The sequence below is a fragment of the Pelecanus crispus genome, chromosome 3 (assembly GCF_030463565.1).
Source record: "Pelecanus crispus isolate bPelCri1 chromosome 3, bPelCri1.pri, whole genome shotgun sequence".
NCBI classification, from domain to species: domain Eukaryota; kingdom Metazoa; phylum Chordata; class Aves; order Pelecaniformes; family Pelecanidae; genus Pelecanus; species Pelecanus crispus.
In genome coordinates, this window is record NC_134645.1 from 72,577,326 (window position 1) to 72,603,704 (window position 26,379).

The 26,379-nt window shown below is 43.0% G+C and overlaps 2 protein-coding genes across 4 annotated transcripts in view; one reads left to right on the top strand and one right to left on the bottom strand.

The window, feature by feature from the left end:
- The first annotated feature begins 3,624 nt into the window (after positions 1–3,624).
- On the top strand, positions 3,625–13,610 carry HDDC2 (HD domain containing 2). Its single transcript, XM_075708173.1, has 6 exons — positions 3,625–3,684; positions 4,289–4,410; positions 5,369–5,471; positions 7,802–7,870; positions 12,171–12,309; positions 13,516–13,610. Exons 1-6 carry the CDS (start codon positions 3,625–3,627, stop codon positions 13,608–13,610), a joined length of 588 nt encoding a protein of 195 aa, XP_075564288.1.
- Positions 13,611–18,068: 4,458 nt separating this feature from the next.
- The window catches only part of TPD52L1 (TPD52 like 1), a 38,564-nt gene continuing 30,253 nt past the window's right edge, over positions 18,069–26,379 (bottom strand). For 2 of the 3 annotated variants that reach the window (XM_009480457.1, XM_009480454.2), the window contains 3 exons: positions 25,129–25,167; positions 22,437–22,497; positions 18,069–18,200 (listed from right to left, as the gene is read on the bottom strand). In XM_009480457.1, the coding sequence (XP_009478732.1) occupies positions 18,069–18,200; positions 22,437–22,497; positions 25,129–25,167 (232 nt within the window). The remainder of the gene's footprint in view (positions 18,201–22,436; positions 22,498–25,128; positions 25,168–26,379) is intronic. The other variant, XM_009480458.1, reaches the window with a different exon arrangement.

Below are 26,379 nucleotides of genomic sequence, written 5' to 3' on the forward strand. Positions count from 1 at the left end.
TTTTTAAAATTACAGTACATAATTATTATGTAAATAAATTTAATTACATAAATACAAATGCAAAAGAATTACAACAGTTGTATTAAGTACAAGTGTACATTTTATCCCACATAAATGGTACATATATTAGTGTACACTTTTAAAGAAATCCGTGCTGAAAAAAATAAACCAAGACATTATTTATAGCTGATGCCTGAGAAATTATTCTCCACCACAATGTTAAATATGTTGTTGCCATCCTGTTACCCAGCAGATTTCTGTTTTTCCTAACAGCATGGGAAACCTCAGGTCTCCAGAGCATTCACAGCTCCAAAGGGTTCAAATGGAGCAGAGATATTAAGTGCATTAGAAAATCAATCTGTGGATGTGGGTATGCTGCTTTTGATAGTATTCTCTAAACTAAATGGACAGCCAAGGCCAGCGCCTGTGAGCCCAGTGTCATTAATGTCACAGAACAGTTTGTTCTAGAACGTATCTTAAGGACTCCAGTGGCAAAGAAGTTGCCACACAATAAAATTGAAAATCATTCCTCCTCATGTGTGCTGTACAAAACTCATCCATATTAAAGAATTGTTAAAGAATTTGCAAAAGTAAATGGATTACTGGATTCAAAGGGCTATGAATACTAAACATGTACATTGAATAAATTCAGGAAGGGTTAAAAGACAAAGCATCTGTTACCAGCTAGCCTTAAAAATAGCATTCCTGAACTAGATACAGCATCTTATTTAAAATGCTAATTATTAAATTACCCTGTGTTATTTTTATGATTGTCTTAGTTCAGAAGGTATTTGACAACCTTTCAGAAACCCAGAAAGATTCTGTTCGCACCCACAGAGACTGCAAGATACAAAAAGTAAGTTGATGAAGCTCTATTAGAAAGAGACCTGTAAAGGACAAGAAGGCAATCCAGAACAGCTGGCATGGATTTCTGATGGACAAATCACACTTGGCCAACCTGGTTGCATCCTATGATGAAACAGTTGGCTACATGGACAAGGAAGGAGCAGTGGACACAACAGATCTTGACTTCTGTAGAGCTTTTGAAAGAATTTCCCACAGCACTTTCGCTCACAAACAGAGGAAATATGGCATGAACAAAGTGGTTGTTAGGTGCATTGAAAACTGCCTAGGCTGACAGGCTCGGTGGGTGGCAACCGGTGGCTTGGCAACCTGCCTGAGGGCCCATAACAAGTGGAGTACTCTAGGGGTTGATACTAGGGCCCGTATAGATTGTTGTCTTCATCAAAAACCTGGGCCATGGGACAGGACGCACCCTCAGCATATTTTAAGATAACACTAAGTTAGGCGGGGTGGTTGACACACTAAATGGTAGAGCTTCAGTTCTGAGGGACTTTGAGAAGCTTAAGGGCTGGGCTGACAGAAGCCTTAACACGTTAAACAAGGGGAAACACAAACAAGGAGAAACGCTCAGCCCTGCACCTGGGGCAGAATAAGCCCTTCCATTGGTACTGTCTGGGAAGAAACAGGCTGGCTATCAGCTTTGCCAAAAAGGAACTGGGGTTACGTGAAAGCCAAGTCCAATATGAGTAAACAGTGTGCTCTCATCCCAAAGAGGGCAAATCACACAGCGGCCTACATTAGGAATACGGCTAATAGACTGAGGAAAGTTACTGTCCCCCTCTGCTTGGTGTTGGTGAAGCCCTGGCTGGACACAGGGCCCAGTTTGGTGCTTCCCCAGATCAAGATGGGGCATCTCCAGTGAAGGCTACCAAGATGATTGGGACCTAAATCACATCACCTTGAAGGAGAGGTTGAGGGATCCCAGGCCTGTCTTGCCTGTTGAAGAACGTAAGGGGTCATATAACAGCAGCCTACAACTACTTGAAGGGGGTTTACAAATAGGACAGAGCTAAACTCCCCTTGGGAGTGGCAGCCAATACAACAGGAACCCACGGGCAGAAGTGGCTCAGGAGGTCCAAAGAGGACATTATGAAACAAACTATTTACTTGGCAGGTAGTTAACCTGGACAAACTATAAAATTTTTATTTTGGATGGTGTCAAGAGCTGTCAAGACCAAACTGCAACAGATGTGATTTACTTTCAGCGGGGAGGCTGGACTATGCAACACCCAGAGGTCCTTTCCAGCCAACCTGTTTATGATTGTGCACAAATGCAAAGCTGGTGACTTTCCTGGTCTATGATTCTTGTTTATTTTGGGAAGATAGCCTTAAAATGGTCACCAAAATGTTGTCTGGGCTTTATTATTAATTTGGGATTGTGTTTAAGTATACACATGAGCAAAAATAAAAATACTCTGCCATCTGTTCATATCTGGCAAACTGCAGATGTTCTTTTCTGAAAACAGAGTATTTCATTGCCACGTTTAGACTGCTGTCTACTATTTCAGTTGGCAATATAAAAATAGCAAAGAAATGCAAGGTATTTTGAAAATCCACCAATCGTAAAGGAATGCACTGTGTTATTTATTCAACTTGCAAAAGCGATGGAAGTGTCGGTAGCCAGACTCCAGGAGTACCCCAAATAAGTTAAAACCCTGAGTGCCACGAACTCTGATAGCTACCCTCTCTTCTCTGAATAATTACATGAGCTTGCACTATTTAATGGCTGGACTGGATGACCTTAAAGGTCTTTTCCAACCTAAATGATTCTATGATTCTATTTACTGTCGGGTTTTTTTGTTTTTCTTTTTTTTAAAGTACGCTAAAGGTCACTGATATGATCAGTTTTGACTAAAGTATGAGTTGTTCCTGCCTGCGCAATGCCCTTCCCCTCCTCTGCACCAGGGACAACTTCTTCTTTCATAGAATCATAGAGTCATTTAGGTTGGAAAAGACCTTTAAGATCATCCAGTCCAACCATTAACCTAACATTACCAAGTCCACACTAAACCAATTAAACCAATTAAGGGTAGACTAAACCATGTCCCAAAGTGCCACATCTACCCGTTTTTTGAACACTTCCAGGGATGGGGACTCCACCACCTCTCTGGGCAGCCTGTTCCAATGCTTGACCACCCTTTCCGTGAAGAAATTTTTCCTAATTTCCAACCTAAACCTCCCCTGGTGCAGCTTAAGCCCATTTCCTCTCATCCTATCGCTAACTACATGGGAGAAGAGACCAACACCCACCTCGCTACAACCTCCTGTCAGGTAGTTGTAGAGAGCGATAAGGTCTCCCCTCAGCCTCCTCTTCTCCAGGCTAAACAACCCCAGTTCCCTCAGCCGCTCCTCATAAGGCCTGTGCTCCAGGTCTTTCTGCACCCCAGGAGAGGACACCTCACCCCACCCCCCACCCGCTTCTCTTGCCGCTTTCCCCCTGCGGCAGCAGTCCGAGTCGCTACCATTCAAGCGCTGGCGGTGCCTAACCAGTCCCTGAGGAGCCCGAGCGTTGGGAACGCGGTTCCGCCGGCCCCCGCACCCCCTCAGGCCGCCGCTCCCCCCGCCCCAGGCCAGGAGGACCGCAGCTGCCGCCGCCTTACCCCGCAGCCGGTGCCGGGGCGGGGAGCGCGGCGCCCGGCCAGCCGCCACTTCCCCTTCCCCTTCCCCGGCGCCGCCCAGAGCCGCCGTACGGGCCGGCAGCAGCAGCAGGAGGAGCAGCAGGAGCAGCGGGCGGCGGCGGTGGCGGCTGCCGGGCGGCGGATGGCGGCGAGCGGCGGCAGCGGCCTGCTGCCCTTCCTGCGGCTGCTGGGGCAGCTCAAGGCGAGCGCGGGGGAAGGCCGGCCTGGGCGGGGCGGCCGGGCCCGCTGTGGGGCCGGGCGGCCGCGGTGGCTGGGGGGGTGTCTGCCCCCGTCTCCCCGCGGGGCGGGCCGGGGCGCTCAGGCGGGTTTCCCCAGCCATCACCGGGGCGGCAGCAGGGGCGCGGTTGGCGGCGGCGCCCGCGGCCCGGCAGCCGGGGCCTGGCAGCGGGGCGGCCGGCCTAGAGCCGGGGCCTCCGGGAGCGGGGCGGCCGCGAAGCGGAGACGGCCGGCCCCGGTGCTGGGTCCGCCGCGGGGAGACGGGGGCGCCGGCCGGGGGAGGGCAGGGGTGGCCCGGCGCTTCGAGGTGAGCGCCGTGCGGCTGCGGAGGCCGCCTGCTGCTGCCGCCAGCGCTGGTGCGTGTTCCTTGCCTGTGGCAGCCATGTAAAGGCCTCCCGTCACAGCCCCGGGGGAGCCCGGGCGCTGGGCTGGTGTTTCCCAGAAACGTCAAAGCTCACTGGAGCACGGAGGTCACGGTGGGGCAAAATTTCTACTGGCCTCTCCCAAGTGAGGTCCTTCGAAACCTAAGGTTTTAACGTTTACGTTGCTTTGACGTTCTCTTTGTGCAGAGAGTGCCACGGACAGGATGGGTGTACAGGAACGTGGCGAAGCCGGAGAGTGTATCTGATCATATGTACAGGATGGCGATGATGGCTTTGGTGACCGAAGACAAGAGCCTTAACAAGGACAGGTGAGACTGCCTCTGGTTGTCATGACCATCTGTTAATCTTGTGGGAGAGCTGCAACCAAAACACTTAAAATAGCTGTCATCCTGAGGAGGAGCTTTTGAAACACACTGAAGGAATTTGAAATCCTTTCTGCTCTTCTTTTCCCTTCATCCTTTGGACAGGGTGCTATTTACCTGGAGAGCTGAAAGGGGCTAAAGACTTTCATTGCTAAATTCCAGATGCTGAGGCAAGTTGTTAATGCAGTGCCTCTGAGCTGGCCTTCTCTCAAGCCATAAGTAATCAAGCTGAAGACACTCAGTTAAAACAGTTTGAAGCAACAGACAGCAGAGGCAAAGCTGTACACTGTGTAGATTTTGACAGATTTAGCACTCAGCAGCGGTAAGGAGTCTCAGAAATTGTACAGCATAGAAGAGAAAGCATCGTTAATGTTGAATGAGTTGTCAGGTCTAGTATGGGATCATGCTTGCTTCGTCAGGAGCTGATGAAAATAGTGAAGGCTTTTTTGAGTATTCTGCTGCAGACCGACATAGCTCAGAACGGTGAGTGTCAGATTCTATATTGAATTTGTGGTGGCTCCAATCAGGTTACCTTCTACCTGTTGCAGCGTTAATGTGAAGTGTATAATGTAGTTAGTTATCACAACATCTCTGAAAGCCAAGCATACAAAAGTGAAGTACATTATTGTTGAATGCTATGCTCTTGTACAAACTGTATTTATACTTGAATCTACATTTACAACCAGCAGTAGCTAGAATCGGGAATTAAAATCATGTCTAGGTAGAAACTACTTCCCTTAGCAAAGATATGAAAAATTTTATGTAAAATTAAAAAAAAAAAACAACCCAACAACCCTGTAAAATATATGAAGGGGATAAATTATGCAGTCTCTTAGCTTTATGAATAACAAGATATAACTTACAATGCTCAAAACCTAATTATTCTGTCTTTGCTTCTTGTCAGATGCATACGATTAGCTTTAGTTCACGATATGGCTGAATGCATTGTTGGAGATATTGCTCCCACAGATAATATCTCAAAAGAGGAGAAACACAGGAGAGAAGAGGTATGGACATAAGGAATGAAGCCACAATTGCAAAGCGTTCTGCATTATTTTAATGTTCTGGTGGTAGTGAAGAGGTCCCCTAAGCAACATAATAGCGTCATTGGTGTTGGACAAGAATGCCACAACCAACCAAAGTTTTCAATTCATTGTGATTTTTGTACATGTAAGGTCACCAAGTACAAAGTTATGGAAGGAGAACCTTTGAAGTAATGTTCCTGTTGGCCATTTATTCCTGAACTGGTTGGATTTGTGGTAGCCTGAATTAGTCATGCTGACCAGCCTTATCAAGAAGTGGGGAGCAGGGAGTAGGGGCACTTGAGAAGGTGGGTGACAGTTTGTGGCAGATCATTTGTGTGGTGCCAGATCATGTGGTTGTGATAGATACTTCATTTAATCCATTTGCTCAGGACTCCAGACACAGGTGTCTTTTTTTTTTTTTGGTCATGAGTCTCTGAGTGCAGTGTGCCTGGAGTTATTTTATTTTTGGCCTTGTATATATCCAAACTGTTGGTTTGTCATTTCTGGTTTGTTGCATTATTTGAAGAAAATGTAAACCACTCCTCCAGCCACAGCTAGAGGGCAACGTGATGCTTTGGAAACTCTTTAGAGGCTACAATTAGCTCTTCAGAGGGTGTAAAAAACCCCGTTGCCTTGATTATCCCCCTCCTTCCCCCCCTTATGCTTATCTGTTTAAAACTTGGGGTTGAGGGGGTTATGGCTAACTCTAGGAGTAAGCTCTTTGCTAAGAAAGTGGAAATCAAAGATCAAAGGGGTACTCAGCGTTCTTGAAGTGCTGTCTTTACTGACCGCAATTTTGGTATTTCTTCTTTTTACAGAGTACTTCCTAGTGTGTTCTTACACTAAAAAAAACCCCCAAACCTCTTTCCTGGAAACCTCCAAAGGTTGTTTTGTCACCAAGGACCAGGCTTCAACTTTGCCTAGAGGGAATTCTCATTTGTATTCAGGCAATGAAAAAAATGTTTTGATCTTAATTATGTTTATTTGCAGCTCCTTCTGCTCCCGTTTCGCTCAGTGAGGACTTTACTGTTGACTTTTTGGGAAGGAGGGTCAAGCATTAAACGTTTAGGCTGACTCTGAAATACTTTGTTGTAAAAATACGCCAAGGGTAACAGTTTCATGAGGTGGCTTGAGCTGAATTATCAGTATGCTGCTGCAGAGTTCTCCTTTTTTTCCCTTTGCTCTACAGCTGACGTTGAGGTGGTTCTGAAGTTTGCTGCTTGTGCAGTAAGTTTAATCAGTTAGTCTCACCAAGGCTAAGGCAGCAGAAAATTAACTTGATTTAAAAATAAAAAAAGTTTGGATTTCTTGTTTGGCTTGGGTTTTTTTGCCAGGCAAGTCATTTTGTGCTGCTAACCTTGAAATCTGATGAGCTCCAGAGCTGGAAGGAGGTGGGGAGGCATGAGACCTTGATGCTTCAGTGGTGGGAAGCAGCTGAATCAGTTCAGCCATACTGTGAAACTATACCCTGTATTTGAAGTGGAGAAACAATCATGGCACAAAACCTTTGTCTTACCTGTGATGTTGATTGTTTCGGAAGCAGCCCTTAGTGTTACTAGGAAAATGGTAGAAATAGCACAGAAATGAGACTGATCAGCTGGGAGAGCATGAAGGGCATGCAGAACAATTTCTGCTTGCTGGTCATACCATCAGTTTGATACCGTGTTAAACCTTGTACCAAGATTTTAGTTGTTGAACAAATGGTATCTCAGTCTGGGAGCACTGTGTTTTATTGCGGCAGGGTATTAAATTGATTTTTTTCTCTTTTTTTTTCAAAATTGGAGATTTTTAAAGGCTTGTATTGTGTTGCCTGCCTGACAGTCAGTAGCTGTTCTCAGCCCTGCTAGTGGAAATGTCCCAGTTGAGTGGGAGGGGACAGTTGCTTGTCAACACTAGGAGTTAGTATTTTGAAGCTGCTTTTATGAACTGCACCCATAACCTATTAAGTTCAAATGTTGCCTCCACTAGTTAAATCTGGAAGGCAGAGCTGGTAACTGATGGCAGTTCCCTGGCATTTGACTTGCCTGGTTTGCTCTGGGCTTCTTTTTGGACTGGATGCACTTTCAGGTTGTTTTTTGTGTGTTTTAGACTAGTCCTCTAACAATTTACTTAAGCAGCTCCCAAAAAAGATTCTTCGCTGAGTGGTCCTACTGTTTCTCTGGCAGATTTAGGTACACGTGCACTTTAGAATAATACACCGTGTAGTGTATGTTTCTACAAACTTAGTAACAAGTAGTTAATTCTTCAAAAAAGATGATAAAAATGTACTTGCTCAAAAAACAGACATATGGAAATGGCTTCTTTTTTTTCAGGCAGCTATGCAACAACTGACCCAGCTTCTATCAGAGGACCTCAGAAAAGAAGTCTATGAACTCTGGGAAGTAAGTTTGCATTCTTTTAATCCTTTGCTAAAATTCAGGGTTGACCCATTGTCCTCTTCCTGTTTACCTGTGAAACTGTGTCATCTCTTATTTTGACCTCAAGCAAGGGGATTCATTTGCCTGGGAGAAAAAGCTATGGTGTGGGTTAAGGTCACTTTGGAATCCTTTTCAAACAGAAACCCCAAACTTTGGTAAAATAACCAGCTTCTGCCTTTGGCCTCTCAGAGTTTCAGATGAACCTGTCCAGGGCTTGGTTTGTACAACTGAAGGAAGGGTTTGTCATCTACATCCAGCCCTCTTGGATATAATACCTGTTTTTATACTACATTATCTCTTTAGTTTACATTTGGCCATTTGCAGCTCATGGTCCTTTAATACAGGAAAAAGTAATGGGAGCTGATGATGCCATGGAGTATTTTCTGCTTTTTATGCAAGTAATAATTTATGTGGCTTCCTTTTCTTTATTATACAGCCCATTAGGCTAAAATATTTAGTAGTAACTTCTGGTTTAAACTTAAATGTGGTGTACTGACACAAAACAGTACTTTTCTACAAACAACACAGATTGCTGGCTGGTCTTGGGTTTATGTTTGTCTTGGTCTTAAATGTTTGTATGGGAAAGTATCTTCTGTATTTGAAGGTGATTTAACTTTTTGATGTGAACTTCTCGTGGTTTAGCCCCAGCCAGCAACTCAGCACCACGCAGCCGCTCGCTCACTCCCCCTACCCCGATGGAATGGGGGCGAGAATTGGAGGAATAAGAGTGAGAAACACTCCTGGGTTGAGATAAGAACAGTTTAATAATTGAAAGAAAGTAAAATAGTAATTATAATAATAACAATATAATAATGATAATAATAATAATAATATACAAAGCAAGTGATGCACAGTGCAATTGCTCACCACCCGCTGACCGATACCCAGACAGTTCCTGAGCAGCGATTGCGGCTCCCCGGCCAACCCCCCCCCAGTTTATATACTGAGCATGACATCATATGGTATGGAATAGCCCTTGGGTCAGTTTGGATCAACTATCCTGGCTGTGCCCCCTCCCAGTTTCTTGTGCACCTGGCAGAGCATGGGAAGCTGAAAAGTCCTTGACTAGCATAAACAGTAGTTAGCAACAACTAAAACATCAGTGTGTTATCAGCATTCTTCTCCTACTAAATCCAAAACACAGCACTATGCCTGCTACTAGGAAGAAAATTAACCCTATCCCAGCCGAAACCAGGACAGAACTCATGCTGTTAACTGATAAGATCTTTTATACTTGCAAACTAGGGATTATTTCCAAACAATTCAAGTTTATAATTACTGTGCTTTATCTTCTCCTGGCATACAGTCACATGAGGACAAGTGCATCCACAATCTCTTGTTCACATGTTGTTGCAAACAAAGCATTATGTGTTTCTTGGACTCTGTGACCTGAAACTGTATTTTATGCTGATATTCTTACTTTTCCACTTGGACTCTATTTACAGTCCAGATATTTGCCTGTTTGCAGCCAATTTCTGCCTTTTGTTACAGCACCCTGTTTATTTGGGGTTTTTTTGTTGTATTTTTTTTTTTTAATTGTAGTTGTGTGGTGAAACTGGCAATGAGGATGGGTTTTCAGTGCTATAATTCAAGATAAAGGGGGAAACCAGCATAACCAGATCTGGGAAATAATGTGTGTGCATTTGTTTAGTGAGCGCTGGTTCCTTGTCCCTTGGGAAGCTGTTATAATTGAGGAAAAGGAGCTTTTGATAGATAAGATTAGTCCTGTAGGACTTTTTTTTTGCATATGTTCTTTTTCTTTGTCTTAGTCTTCTCTTCTGGTTGTATAAGAGCTGGTTCAGTATGCAGTTAGTTCTTCGGCATGTTAGCTTTTTATCATTCTCATTAACCATAATTTAACATATGCACACTTCTGATCATTTGTTCTTTGTTTCTACCTTCAGGATAATTTATTGGCATTGAGCCTGCAATGCAGCAGTATGAGTGTAACCCACATAGCAGCAAGTGTAACCTAAAAGTCTAATATTCACATGTAGTCCCTCTAGTCTTATTTTAAGTGGAACAACTAGGTGCTTCTTGAAAAGAAAAAACAAGAAGAAAACAAACAAAACAAAAAAAAGGCAGAAAATAAGAAGCCTCTGATCTCTTGGTATGATACTCTGCTCTCAGCTAGCCAGAGGTATTTCCCTCTGATTTCTTTTTGTGAGTGAAGGAAGTTATGGCCCAGAGCTGAACAGTGGCTGGGACAAGATCAGTTGACACTCTTAGCAAGTCCTTCCCGTGCTGCTCTGCCCTCGTCCCTGCCCCTCTTTCCCTTTCAGCCTTACAAGCACTGTTGCTTTGGACTGTATTGGTGGGCACTCTGCAAGTGTAGTGTAAGGGAGAAGGGTAGCAGAAAGATGCCTGCGATATATTTTCACTTTATGACTTAATCCAGAATACGTTTCAAAAAACATTAAAGTGAGTTGGCACACTTCAGCTCTGTCCTGCTTTTTTATTTTCAAGAGCAAAAGCACGGGAGTACTTTTTAAAAGATGGACTGTGGTGTTTGAGAGACCAGTTACTATTTTTCCAAAGTATACTGTTGTTTCGCAGTCTTAAAGACCTGCAGGGAGAAAACAGTTTTTATTTCGGCACTGTACACAGTTGCACGTATAATAGCTGATGTTTCTTGAGGTTAATGTGAGCTGAGGTATCAATAAGATCTGGTGGGTTGTATGGCACAAAGAGGTTGGTAACGGATTGATACTCCCAATTAATTGCTGGAGGTGGGATGGACCTTTACAAGCAAACAGCCATAGCTCTCCTTCTCCTGAAGTTCTCCTTTGTAATGCTGCCAAGAGTTTGTTCTCTTTGGTGGCCAAAAGAGCAGAACTAGATTTAAGAAAATAAGAAGTAGTATTTAAACAATTTAAAGATGAGGCAAAGCTCAGATTGAAAGGAGGAAAAGAAGGTAGAAATGTTGAAATGAAATTGATTACTAAAATAATGATCAAAATGTAATTAAAAATGCAAAGCATCGTTCAAACCCAAATAGTAGTATATAAATCAATCATGGCAATCAAAATCTAGATTTCTGACTTTCAAAGGTAAAGCAATAAGCATAAGAACAAACAGGCTCCTAATGGTACGTCAGACAAAGAAATGACCATGAGACTTATCTGAGCGTCGCTGTGCTGGAATTACTACCCAGGATCTTGCCACTGTGAATGACACCCACAGTTGTCGTCTTAAGATGCAGAAAGAGATGCTGTGTTCTTTGGTCAGTAGGAAAAACTCTTCCTGCACTTGTGCTGCTCTCATCTGCAGAACTGCTGTGCGTCATGGGTTGTGTGGATCTGAAAGCACAGATGGGCCTGGCGTGTACTCACGCCTCTGGTCTGATTATCGGTGGCGTTGATGATGAATGGGGTCAGACCTGCCGTGGGCATCAAGGTGATGGTAACCCGCACAGAAAGGAGCCTTTCTCTGCGGTTGGTTTTGGAAGTCAGGAGAAGGCCAGCTGATGAGACATCAAATACAATGCACTAGATTTAGAAAAGAGAAAATGAAACGGCAAACCTGTCTGCAACCATCACTGGAAGCAAATGACAGCGAAATTGTTCAAGTTGACTAGAAATGCGAATGACTTACAAGTATATACTGACGATGATTGGAGAGAGGGAAAAGATACCAGAGAGATTAAAGGACTTAAAAGTCTGAAGGGGAGGAAACCCCTCAATGACTCCCCTCCCTATCTCCTGGAAGGGACGTAAAGACATAAGCAGCTCAGACAGATTAGACCAAAGAGATTAAGAAGGAGTGACAGGGGAAATGTAAGGAACTACTCCCTGTAAAAAAAAAAAAAAAAAGTGGTGGATAAAAGTGCAAAATGGGTCTTAAAAATAGATAATGGTAATGTACGGGCACACACTGTGGTAATTCATAGCCTTAGTCGGGCCAGAAAAGATCTTTATAAATATAATGTTGTTAAATGGAACCTACTATTTAGCTTCTATATCATGTAGCGTTGTCTCCATATCATCTCTGATTCAGCCAAAACACTTGTTATGTTTTTAAGTTGGAGTATGCAAAAGAATTGTGTTCGTAAGTCCTATTATATTTAATAGAAATTTATCACATACTTATTTCAAGTGTTTTGCTGAATAGTAGTCTTAAAAAGAGAGTGAAAGATGTAGCTGTCATGAATATTTATGGAGTGGCTTGTACTAATGAAGAAAATTTTAGATATATGAAGAGATTCTAATACTCTGTTTCAGAACAACAAATGTTTTTTTTTCTTATTAACTGCAAATCTGTTCAGGAATATGAAAACCAATGTACTGCAGAAGCCAAGTTTGTAAAACAGTTGGATCAGTGTGAGATGATACTGCAAGCATTTGAGTACGAAGAGTTGGAAAACACACCTGGCAGGCTGCAGGATTTTTACGATTCAACTGCTGGTATGACATTTGGGCTTTCTTTTCCTTTTTTTTTCCTTCCCTTTCATAGACGAAATGAAATACGTAAATTGCCTTTTTTTCTGATAGACATTCAGAGCAAGTGAGAACTAGTTATTTTACTCATTGCTCAAGTACCCTAAATATTTCTGGGGAAAGTTACCACAGTGTGAACTTACCTTACATTTCTTTGTATGTATTGAACCTGAATCTCATTTATGCCAAGTTCCTCTTATATCACTTTGGACACATAGAGGCCCAACTTTCATGGATCTCCCTGTACCATCAGAGGGGGTATAAAGGAGGCTTCACTCTTCACTGATGCTCTGACAGCAGCATGTTTCTACTTTGTTAGTGTTTCATGAACCAGTGAAGTAGAATTTGTTAGCCCTATGTGAGCTGTGGTCTTGTGTGACCTGCCCAAGGTACATGTGAGAACCAGCTCAGTGAAGTTTTAGGTGCAACTGTATTACTTTTTATTCTATCCACTGCTTTTCATCCTTTCCAAAATGAACTGATAGTGGAAAGGAAAAGTAGGTAAAATAATAGTCTTTATTGTTTTAGCAAGGGAGTTGAACACCAGAAGACGACTGTGACTCCAAGTCATCCTGTCCTGGGAAAAAACTAGGGACAGACAAACTCGGGGAGAGGACCAGCAATCACCGGACACGGTCCCTGACAAGTCCCGTTTACACTTTGGTGACTCCTTAGGGAAATAATAAGCTCTCTGAAAAATGCAGTGATTTGATAGGGAAGAAGGGAAAAAAAGGACAACATCAGCATAGCTGGAATACTGAGTTTTTCTAATTGACATCTTTGCCCTCCTACTAGAACTCAGTAACTTCAGCTAAGCTAGCGTCTCAGTCGAGCCTAGAGCATATACCCTGCGTGCACCTGTAATTGGGATGGTTTCCTGTAGCTAGATACATAGCATGGGACTGTCCTGGTCAGGGTGCATCCTTTTCTCAGCTTTTAAGTGTCTTAATAGAGCATGAAATATTTTTATAAGTTTTTGGGGAAAAATAGCTGTAACTACTCTTAGTTATTCCATAGTTGGAATAAAATGGGAGTAGTCTCTTTCTTAGAAAAATAACTTGGTGTTTATTTTGAGCCTAAAGCAACATCACTGCTAACCTTTCACCGCCAACCTTTCACACATAGGAAAATCAGAACATTTTTAATTAACTTTCCCTTTCTTTTGTCTTGCAGGAAAGTTTGTTCACCCAGAAATACTGCAGCTTGTATCTCTGATTAACACAGAAAGGAATAAAAAAATAGCTGCTACATCTCATCCACATTCCTGAGGTGTTCCTAAATGCTGTAGCTATAATAAATATTTTGTTTTATATTCTGTGCATCATTTTTTCTACCATAACATCACTGACTCTGCCAGCAGATTTTTTTTCTGTGCATTCACTGCCAAGAACCCCAGGACCACTTAGGTAGGAACAGGTAGGATAGTTACCTCGCAGATTAGAGGTTTTGTCAAGGACCAAACTCATTAGAATGAGTTTATTTAGGTTTTTTCTTTTTTTAATCAGCCTCTGATTGATGCAGTCTTAGTTACAAATAGATTTTTCACGGGGGAAATTCAGGTAAATTTAAAAATTAGCCGATTGCAATCTAATGTGTTCATGTAATGCACTGACTGGGACAGGTGGCCTTGTTCTGTGACTTCTAAGTATGCAGGGATTTAAGTACCTTCTGTACCAAATGGGTTAATAATCGTTCACTGTGCTACACAGAAGTGAGACCAATGAGTACATTTCTTCGGAAGCTCTTGACAGAGCCAGACTGAGAGATGAGATTCTTTGGAATACGTAAGCCTTAAGAAGTGATGGTGGATAAAACTGGTAGTCTCATTAATTATGTTTTCTCAATATGTTTATTGTTTCACCTAATTTTTCCACTGGTCATGTGTTGTATTGGGGAGTGGTGCTGAGATTTCCATAAGGCCAGTATTCCTGACTCCCCCTCACCCCAGACTGGCAATTTTACAGACTCTTGCACAGGTAACGGATAATCACAGGATAGCTGAGGTTGGGAGGGACCTTTGGAGCTTGCACAGTCTAATGCAAAAGCCTGTATGCCCGTGTAAAGCTGGCCGTCCCTTGTTAACGCTGGTACACGCTGGTACTGATTCTCCTGTAAATGACATTTTTCAGTGGAAGTAATAATGCTAATATAAAAGTACAGTATGGTCGTCAAGTAAAGGTGTAGTGGTGGTAAATGCCATTATGATGCCAGTCTGCGCTACTCACTGTTGCGTTATGTGTGCAGCTGGAGATTAGGGCGATGCACGATTGCCACATAATGAAAGTTTGCACCTGGAAAAATGACATGGTAGAGACCTGGAGCTAGCTTCTCTGTCTTCAGCCTCATGTCAAATGAGGCAGTGTAAAACTAAATTCAGGTGTCATCCCCGTTACAGGTAGGCAATCTAGCTGAGCGCACATCTTTGGGCACCGTGACTCCAGAGAATGTCTCCTTTACGCACACCTCAGCGGCCTGACAGAAGCTCGTGCTGCGTTCTGCGGCTGGTGACTTCGGCTGAGGCACGGAGCGCTGTGCGGAGCTGCTGGGAGCTCTTGCCTTAGCGGCTGGCGCAGTCCACCAAATCTGCAGGGTGCGTTGGTCCAGGTGAGACGTGGGATGCCTGCTCTGCTCGGGGAACTCCACGAGGCAGCAGTTGTGCCCTGTGGAGAGCCTGGAAGAACAAGCTGTGCTTTATGAGCAATAGGAACTGATTAGTGTTTATTAGTGGCTGGTTGTCATAGCGCAAGGGCAATGGAGAGGGGCCTGCCGAACTTTGTCCAGGGCCCATCAGTCTGAAGCATTTTTATTCCACCGAGATGTGTACAAACCGTAGTCTCTATTAGTTTGTATTGGATGCCAAGCATGAAAGAGCTACAGATGCATTGGAAGAGATCTGAGCTTCACAAACAAGAGAAGCAGCCTTGAAGAGATGTTTGATAGGAACACAGTGCAAGCGCTACCCCAGCAGGAACAGCCGGCTCCTCCAACGCAGCAGGAGGCTTCACTGGCTGGCGATGCCGTTCTGCAGGGGGTCCAGGGGACGGAGCGCTGAACCCCAGTCAGCAGTGCAAGGGTGCAAGAAAGGTAAATACTGTCCTGGGAAACAGAGACACGGTTTGAGTGTGCGTTGTGTGGGGTTTGGTTTTGTTTATAAAGAAATGCAGCAGGTACTTTGTGTAAAGTTACATTCCCTTCTGCACGCTGTAGGTGTAATTGTGTGTCAGTTTTGGTCACTGCATTCTAACAGAAATAGGAATTGGTTGGAAAGAGACTGAAGGAGAAAGTGCAATCGGAAAGCACGAGCCATGATGACAGGTTGATAGCTTAGCAAACAGCCTGTGGCGCTTCAGGCTTCCTAATGCCGTACTGAAGTGCACTGTTCACGTGTCGGAAAAGTGTGCTAGGCCCTGGACACGCGACCTGTGAGAGGAAATCACCTCCTCCCATGTCTTCCTCCTGCTCTATTCTTATCAGCATTGAGCCTACGTGTAGTGGCAGCTGCTGTAATGACAATAACATACAAAGATTTATATGGAAGAGAAGCTTGCCTGGCCAACCTACCTCCACTAAGTCATACTCACAAACTCTTTAAATTATACTCTTAATGAATGTAGTTAAAAGCAATTTACTGCTTTCCCAGAAGCATTTTCCAATGTGTATATGTATATACATACATAAATATGTAAATAAAACAAGGTATAAATCACTGTCCTGTAGAAGATGACAGTGCTTGGACTCCATGTTTTAACCTTGGTTTGGCTGCTGGTCCTGCTCAAAAGAAGGTCAACGGTTTTAGACCTAGAAGGTGTTTTCTGCCATGCATTTCACTTTTACTGAACTTGGTTCAATTATTTTTCTCCTTTGAACGTCAAAATTTTCAAAATTTTGGCCACAGATTTTCATGGGGAATTTCAGGTCCTGAAATCAGATGGGCCTGAATAGATCTTCTTAAAAACTGTAGGAATGGCAGATTACATTCTTGCAAATTACCTGCTGTCACATAGCGAGGCTTAGAGATGCACAGTAATACTGACAAATACACCGAATTAAAAAGAAAACATTACAAGGTGTAAAAGAGTAAGAGAGAAATTTATTTTCAATAAGAATATCAATAACTTCATTTACACAAACTAAGGTGACCATTAATATCTTCATTTAAATAAATTCACGTTTATGCACAAACCCACAACATAAGCTAGCAAACTGTCACATGAAAACTGTACTAAAAAACTAATTAAGTTTGCTTCCATGCTAAAATCACACTAAAGAGGCATTTGATATAAATGTCCAAAGTTAACTTACGTCCTGTAGAATATTATGAAAGAACTTCCAACTTTGTAAAAACTATAACAAAAGCTACACAGGAAAAAAAACCCACTTAAAGCCAAGTTTCCTCACAAGATTTTAAGCAGCCTGTAATGTCAAACTCACTAACATGGATTTGAAGCTTTGGCTTATGCTCAAAAAAAATGCATCCATTTTGAAAGCAGCCAGACTGTTTTCTATACTTTACCAATAAAGTTGTGCTCATCTCAGTCTGGCGAACTGAGTAATGCAGCATGCAGACTGACACGTGCTCACTAGACTGCAAGACAGTGTCACAAGTGTGCTGCTCTTAGAAAAAATGTTAAAAGGATGCAAGAAAACATGCTGAAGCAAAGCTGACCGATGACTGGCTCTTGATGATTAAGCAGATATAATGCAGTTGGTGGAATTATGTTGTAGAGTGAAGCATGACAAAATCTGACACCAAAAGTGAAGTACCTACTCATCCTGTGTATTGTAAGATAACAGGGTTTATGCTGGCAGCTCTGAAATATGGACTGAAGGCATGGGCTCTCTAACCTATGGCACATCTTAAGCCAATTGTTGGGTTTGTATTCTTTCACTTAAGGCTGTATCTTGACTGAGGCTCATAAATTTACCTTCCCTTATTTTTGAGGGGAAGATATGGAGGCAAAATTATTAAAGTTCCCTCTGCTCCACTTCCCTTTGTAATTAACTTACACTGTCAAGTCTTACCAAACCACAGAGAGCAAGCAATAGAACATTTTTAAACTGAAGCTTTTCCAGCTACAATGATCATCTTAAATCAGCAGCTGTGATCAGTTCAGTTTCTATATGAATAACTGGGTGTCTCTTCCCATCCTCCTTAACTCTGCTGACTAATGGGTGGAGGGCAATGCCAGACTGTACCAGTGAAGGAGAAAAAACTTTTTGTGACAGTAAGTGATTTAATTCTGTTAGGAAGTAGATCATGTACAGACACTCCTGAGCAAAGGGCAGCTGGTATACGGACTATTGCTGGCAGTAGAAATCTTTGCACAGCTCTAGGTCCATCTGTCTGATGTGGCACTGAGAAGGGAGTTGGAAACCAACAGATAGAAAACAGTAAACTGAAAGAAATAAGAAACAGAGACTGGGAGACTGTTGGAGAGAAGTTACGTGAAAATGAAAACTACTTTGGTCACTTAACATAGAATTTAGAGCACTGTAAGTCAATGACTTGCGTGTGGTTTCTATCGTGTAAGTAGTACCTGATGATAAAATGGCCCGTCCAAAATACAAACGGAGAGAGGAAACGTTTCTCCAGCACAAGGCCAGGGAGGCGATTTTCCAAGCTGACAAAACCTTGTTGCACAAGCTGGGTGGCGAGGGAGGTCTAAAACTCACTGGCTGGGCAAGTCTCTGAAGAGAGGCATGCGAGGCTCAGCAGGGCCTGCGGTCTAACACTGAAGCTCTTCCTCGCCCTCGGGGAGGCGCGTGCCAGCAAGAGAGCTCTGAGCGCTGGCATGGGCTGTAGAGCTGAGAACTTCTTCAAAACTGCCCCCTGTGTGGCTTGTCCCACCAACCTTGGTCTGTAACAAGGCAAACAAAGAGAACAGCAAGTTCCTCTGCTCACACTGTAGCAAGTCCCATTTGCATTCCACCCCATGGCCATGGAGGGCTGGGAACTGTTCAAAGCAGGCAGAGAACATGTGGGGTTGGGTTTTTCTTAGAACAAAAGCTATAAAAACAGTCAAATAAGGCAAACCTTTTCCTCCCCCAATTTCTAAACTGCTAGGGTGCAATCATAAAATCTGCCAGTGGTATTTATCGTACGCTTAAAGGAACAAGTCCCTAAGTAGATCCCAGGCAGGATCCTAGATCCTACCAGTAAACTTAGTGCAGTGCTGTCCATGAGTAGCTCACACTGGTTTCACTCTTTTTCCCAGTTCTACGCAGGCTGGCTAACAGATGGTATTAAAATGAACTGCTTCATTTGCTGAGTAAAGTGGCCCATCCGCCAGCAATGGTAGTGCAGCTGCTCTCAAAATACAGAAACCGTACTGGGATTTTGGACAGTAGAAGGAATATAGTAACCAAAGAACAAAACCAGCAGCTTGTCTCCCTTTAGGTACTTGTAGCTACTTAGATACATCATGATATATAAAACTGCCCACAGCATTTTCATGTGGGGAGGAAGAGATAACGAATTACATTAATGAAACATATGCCAATGTGCTCACAGGTCATCTATTTTCAAAATGCTTCAGTTTGCTGAATTTGTAAATACAAGTGTTAAAAAATAAAACCCAGTATGACTGAATGTCTGAAATAGAGTTTTCCTAACAAAGACAGAGCTTTATCTAAAGGTTTGGAAATGGTCACGACTAAGTGATGAAGAGACAAAGCTGTTTTGACTGGTTGTCTTGGTAAGAGAACGTTCTTTTGTGGTTTGGCTTGCTGGTAGGCCCACTCGAAGTTGATTCAAGCCTGAAAATAGGGCAAAACTTTTTACTCCATCCTAGAACTGCAGCAGGACTTAAAGATAAGCTGGTATTTTTCCAGCCTGTCAGGCACTGAATGCTTAGGAAGATTATTTTAATTAAATGAACTTTGTGTCCTAAGTTTCCAAAGGGTTAATCCTATATAGTTCTTTGTTTCATCAGCTAGCACAGGAGCTTGCCTAGCTTGAAAGTTCAATAAAATGAGGTATTAGTAGGCTTGATATTTGCTCTGACAGCTTGAGTCACTGTTATTAAAAGTTCCCATCTCAAGAGGTAAAAATCTGTATCCAGTCTAGTGGGTTGTGCTGACTTTCAGAAAGTATCGGAAAGAGCATTGATTCGGACTGATCAGCGTGATTGTGAAAGTAGACTATTCCTGCACTATTTCAAATGTCTCGGAGAAAGTGCATCTGGCTTTGGACACCTCAAAATCAGAGGTTCATTTTCTGTTTGCCTTTCTGACTACTCTTCCATCTGAAAACAAGAATGATGGAAGTCACTTTACTGAATGCCTCTGGCCAATACCTCATTGTTTATGTAAACACTGAATTCATCAGTATCCTGATTTTCAGAAAAGTTGAAGAGAATGAGACACCCAGGTCCTGTTGATTTCCAGAGGAAGCTGAACTAATACACTCTCCTACGAAAGCTGCAACTCAAAGTGTAAACTCCAGGAGCAAATAAAATCTAATTTGAAATTTGACTTCTAAATGTATGAAATCTGAACATCAGTTTGGCTGACTACAGAACATTGTAGGACCACTGAAGATCTATAGCTAATATGGGGGGCAGGGAGAAGATGATAAGGCTACTGCTGTTCTTTTCTTTTTTTCAGAAGCCTCTCTGGGAAGTTCTCCACTTTTTCAGACCACAACAGGATCCTAGAACTGAAGGGACAGCCTACGATTTCTCCCCTGACCCCCCAGTCTTACTAATCTTGCAAGCCTTGGAACAGAGGCAGGGAAAAGGAAGAACAGTGCTGAGACATTCCCAGTTGTCCGCAGCCTACATTAGTGGCACCCTAGGTCCGTGACTCCAGCTTCCTTTCTCCATTTGCACAAAGAAATGAATGAAAGAGAGAGAATAAAGAAAGTAAATGAAAATGTCAATGGGTTTGCTAATAAAGGTGGACACAATGAAGGTTTCATGGGATGTGGAAGATGACTTTAGACTCCAGACTTTTTGTTTTGTCCTGCTTAATTAAAGATCCTTAAAGGATGATCTAAGAGCACTCTGAACATGATAGGCTAAGAGCTGGCATGACAAATAGTCTCCTCCAGAAGAACACCTTTGTTTAATCAGCAAAATAAGATCAGGCTCCTCAAGTAGATCACTGTGAGAAGAAATGGTCTTCAGAGCTGTGCAGTTTGAATTGACTTTTCCTCTCTCTGAAGAGCTGAGTCACTGAGGTGACTGGAAACAGACATCCCCTCCCTTGATGCAGAAAGGACATCACTCACATTTGTCCTTTACCCCTCAAAGCAAGGCAAAAGGCTTTAAGCTGTCCCTCTCACAGGCTGGCCTAAGTGTAGGGGGAATGGATTTGTGGAGTCTAAAGTAGCCTACAAGCAAACTTGGGAACTAGAAGTACTACCGAAAGCCCTGAGAGTAGGTTTAGTGACTCAATGAGTACAAAAAGTGCTGCACTACTTCAATGGGTAAGTGGTGAAAAATGCAAAAAATAAAATCCATTTCAGACCTCGGGTGTTCCAATGAGCTGCATCCCTTATCTAAATGGGTAGAAGGAACACAAAAGGATAAGCAAGCGATACACTTGACTGCAACAGACAGGAATTCAGACCTTCCAAGCTGATGCACCCCACTGCATGAATGATGTCTCCTACAGTGAGGTTGAGTATAAAAAGCATTTGCAGCTAAGGTGAAAAGAATGAATAGGAAAGTGTATACAGGCACTGAGCTGGGGCTCTGGAGGTCTGTCTTCTGTTCTAGCTCCTTGGCCTAGTCTTCCCTGAGATGCTGCTTCCCACCTGTGAAACTGAGATGATGTTTCCTTCTCTGAGACAGTGCAATGAGATGACATAACCCTACCCTGTCATGACTTAAAAGTTGTCAGAACAGCCTAGCACTAAATAAATGTGAACACTCAAAATCTGAAAATGATAGAGCAACTCTGCATTCTTTGATGGACATGCTTATTCAGAAACATAAAAATAAATCAAGCTCTCTGCTGCTTACTTTCCTCAGACACTGACTGGAAAATTTCATGTGCTTTACGATTTCACAGTGGCATGGAAAAGACACTTGCCCTGTGCACCTGCTGCTTCAGTTCTAGCTGTAATTTGCATTTTCTGTAAGAAGGAATGTCCTTCTGTCCCAAGCGGAAGGCCATTTTCTTACCTTTTTAATGCTTTACAAGTTGTAATGCCCTTTGACGTTAATCTAGTATTTTCAGTTCCCCCTAAAATGAAGGGTGATCAATTTAGCCCTTGTCCACTGACAGACTGTATTTGGAATGTGTTGGAATCTTTCTATTGCAGCAAAGTAAAATGCCATTTTATGAGCACACTTGACTTTATCTGATGAGTAATAACCATTAGGAGACAAACCCTCTCGTTCCCCCATTGAATATGCCTTACCATGCAGCAAGGACTAGCTCACTGCAAATTTGTCATGCTCTGTCCTGCTGAATAAGAGTCTTAACAAGTGCTATTAGTGATAACTGGTAACTTTGCCATCAGACCTTCCTGTCCCACAGCAAATATGTCAATACAGTTTTGAAATTTGAGAGGAAACACACCTGCATTAAAGAAAGATGAGTTCAGTGCTAAGAGCCACACAGGTAGTGTAAATCACACCTGAGTTACACAACAGCTCGCACCAGCTGAGTAAGGGGCACTGTGTGAGTACACCTCCAGTATTGAAAGGAGCGTAGCTCAGGGATGGAAGTTCGCTCTGCGGGCACGCGGCTGCGTCTGTCTGGCAGGGCACAGCACAAAGCTCACGAGGCCACACTGCTTTCAGAATCTGACCTCGCATCTGCACATGGTTCTGCCTTGCACAGCATAATCAACCGTGGTCACACCTCATGAGATCTCTCTGCTTTCCATTTCAGCATGGCCGTTTTTTTGGCATTTCTGAGACCACTTGTTTACTTTGGCAGGCAACAAAAGTAATTTCTTAGTAACAAAGCAGAGAAAGACTATTTCTTTGCATATCGCCCGCATTTCCCATTAGTGCTCTTGCAGTTCCATGAAATTCTTGACGGAACAGCAAATTCAATCGGTCTCCTGTGCAAAGGATAGCGACAACTAAGCTGTCACACTTTAACACGCACAGCCACATAATGCTGCCTCTAACCTTTACCTTAAGGCTTGTGACAGTGGTCTCAACCTTCTCCTCAAACGATTTGAAAGTTGGAGAATTCCTAGGAGAAAAAGTTGAAGGAAGGAAGAAGAGTCAGTTGCAAACGTAATGGGGTAACTCCACAATTTGATCAGTTCTCACCAGGCAGGACAGAATGAAGGCTGGCTGGCAGCAGAGGGCTACAGACTGATAGGGTATGAACAGTCACTTGTGCTCTGTCAGTCAAATCCAATTACGGTAATCGGATAGGTATTTTTTAGCTACAAATTTGCAAAACCAGAACCTGCCTAGTAATTGAAACTAAACACTGACTGGCCTGCCTACCCTCTGATAACATTTATCATGTCCTCAGAAGAACAACCAGAGAAGGCTGGCTGTAGTGCTGCATTTCTACGGTTTTATCCATTTGTGTTCTTGCTGGAAAGAAATTAACATTTTTTTTCAGCTGATGAGCAAGTTCATAATCTACATAATTAAAAAGATGACAGTTTAATGTCCTGAGGCTAGGATGAAGGAGATTAGAATTACATAGAAAGTGGGGCCAAATGCCTTTGAGGAATCCTGACCACCCACTCCATGATTTTGTGACCACAGGTGTATCCTGCTGCTTTCAAAGACAAAGACTTTAGGGAGACTGTGTTCCTAGGGTGCCCCTCTGACAAAGCTAAGCTTTTCTCTGCCTTTCACTCCCTGTAGAATAGAACACAACACTGTTTTTGGGAAAACCGTGAGCTGAACATATCTTAAAAGAATTAAAAAAAAAAGGCAACAGCTGTGATTTTCCTTCTTAAAGCAAATCACATACGTGGTTTGCTGGCTTGCCTGACAACCTTGTTCTTTCTTTCTCTCTCCAAAACTTGAAACATAGCTTCTCCCTCATTTTAAACGCATTCAATTTTTTACATTTCTTCCTGAGAACAGAACATACTGACCACAACTAATATCTGCCACGTAATACTATGAATATAATACATATGCTGTTTTAAAGTGAGAGTATGGATCCCCATAGAGATCTGTACTCAAGTTACCCCTCAGTTGCTTAGATGGAGATCTCTTCTTCACTTTTCGCAGCAGCTTCCCCACTGCTGCTAATTCCTGTCCCACGTAGGAAATGCTAGAAGCAGGCAAGCTGGAGTGAGTACAAAAGCTTGTCTCCTCCTCTAGCAGTTTAGCCAGCACAAAGGACTTGGGCAAATCTACAGTGGGTAAAGGGGACCTTCTGCTCCTTGCTGTTCTCTGCTCCTTGCTTGACAACTGAGAGCTCAATTACAGCACACTTTGTGCTTCATCATTAGTGTAGACTCTGCAGCTCAAAAACTGTTGTCCAGCAGGGTTCCTCTTGTACTTTCTTTACCGTAAGAAACAAAGAGGTGACAGGATGACACTAAGCCCAGTGCAGTATAATGAAGCAGTTACTTAATTGAGTGTTTAGTTCTTCAGCTTTTTTTTTCACCTGTCTATTGTGGTATAGCCAGAAAAAGACTGTAGAAACTACCACCACTGAAAGTGCAGGGTACCTCCTAACAACATGGCCAACAGGATATACAAAAACCACTACATCCATTTGCTCCTACGTGAAACAAAACATAACAGTGATCTTTATCCATAACAGAGGGTACCGTCACAGTGGAACAATGAGGCAGAACCACTTTACCCTGGCAGGTGCCCATGCCTCTGTGTCATCCATGGGGAAAGGCAAACACATGCAGGTGCCTGCGCTTCATTTTGCAAAGTGATGAAGGCAATGGGTGCTAAAACTTCAGTGTTCCAGCTCATCCCCTTTGCACATTCTGGGAACTTACCAGGAGCATGATGATGGCCTCTATTTCTGCAAATACATTTACATCATATCCCTCATCAGGCTAAGTTAAACTGACCCTAGTTTAAGGAAAGGACAAGTGAAAGCCAGTTGGACAAATAATGCAGATTTACTTTTGGTTTCTGTTAAATAGGTGACAAACTTTTCATAGGGCAAGAAAGGTCAAAAGGAGAAAGAAACTGAGTTTTAATGACTTACATTTGACCCATAGGTCACACCAGTGAAGGCTTGCCTTAAACTATCCACCTGCTGAAGTTGAATGAATTAGCATACGTCATAGAGTTAGGAGATTTGTTTTCCCCACATGCCTGGCAGGTAGTGGGGATATTCATATAACCAGAGGCTGGGGGTGGGGTATAAAGAAAGCCAGTTCCTGATTTTGTTGAAAACAATCAGAGCTTTACTTGAACAGACATCAATATTTGGCTGCAGTCAAGTAAAGCATGATTATAGCCATTAAAATATAAAAGCAGTCATATAAAATCCCTCCACAGGAGCATGAGCCAAAGTCTGCTGGAGTGGAAAGCATCTCTGACGTTAATGGGCTTTGGATGACGTTCTAGAGACAGCAAAACAACTGAATTTCAGATGCAGTAATACAAACCTAACAACAATCCACTACCCAAATACATCTCAGAACTGCTTCGTTTACCCAAAGGCTTGTACAAGAGATTAAACAGTTAATACAATTAAAAGGAAAAACACACAGATGGCCTGTCCTGCAGCCCTTATCTACATGAATAACCTTAATTGATTGAAGTGGGACTATTCATCCAACTAAAAACTGCAGGATCAGGATCAAAGTATGCAAATCCCCCCCTCATTATGCCGTTGAGCATCACCATAGCAAATTGAATATGGGTAGCTTATTACCTCATCGCAGGCATGCTTATGGAATGGCGAATAGAGTAACTGTGGGATGAAAGCAAAAGATAAGGAAAAAACAGCTGTAAAATCCAGTTTGCAACATGATTATAACATATAGTTTTTCTTTTTTTAAATTAACTTAAAAAAAAAAAAAATCTCTTCAAGAGTGCTGGTACTCTCCTGATGGCAACAGCTTGTTAAACTCTCCTGTGAATTCCAGCTTACTTTCAACACTGAAGATCTTACCACTACATTCTCATGTCAACTGATCAGCAATTTGATAGGGCTCAAAAGAATGATGCAAAACAGTTCCTGGCAAGATCCATTTAAGTGACGCAGACCACTGCTATCTGCAGAGACATGCGATATGAGACAGAGGAAGAGAGCGCTACCTCCGTGTTCCGCAGTGATGATAAGCTCTGTGTTGGGTGAGTACAGTACACCGCAGGTTTGTGAACATAAACAGAGCTGGTTCAAGGCAGTGGGTAAGTAGGCAATTACCTGCCTTTGTTGCACGTACAATGTACACAGGCCAAACAGCCAGTGCCAGTCCCCAGTTTGTATAGGCTCCTGCACAACAGGCTACCTAAACAAGAGGTTTCTTCAAACAGAGGCAGCTCTCTCAGCTGTAGCCCTTGCTGTCCCCATCGCTCTATCATGTTTCACCTCCTCCTCCACACCTCAACACTACCAAGGGTAAAAAGCTGTTCTCCACAGCTCTCGTCTAGCTTTCCTTGCCACACTTCCCTCCTCAGACTTCCCAGCAGCAAGAGTATCAGAAGGTTGGCAAGTGGAGGATGGAGCCTCTGCATCACTCAAAGATCCTCAAATACTCTTGCACACCTTCAGCCCTGCAGACGGCCACTCACCCTAACCACTTGACTTACATTAGCCACGTTCTCCCACCTGAGCCACCAAAGCCAGCTCTGCTATCATATCACATCAGCTATTCCCTACTGCTGGGAAGCATCAAGCCTGTTCGGAATATGAATCTTTCTTTGAAATGTAAGAACCATCCATAAGTACATTTAGATCTGAACATTATAAGTAAATTGTGCACTGTGAGGGTCTGTATTGTTTCAAAAATTCCTGTATGGCTACTTTCAGTGTTGACTGACAGCTGCAGCCTGGTCTGATTGAGAACAGTGAGAGCTTTACTTTAAGGGACACCAACATTTGGCTGCAACTATACAAATTCAGAGCAGCACTGTGTCCATATACACATAAAAGATTTTTTTTTTTTTCCAGATTAAAGAT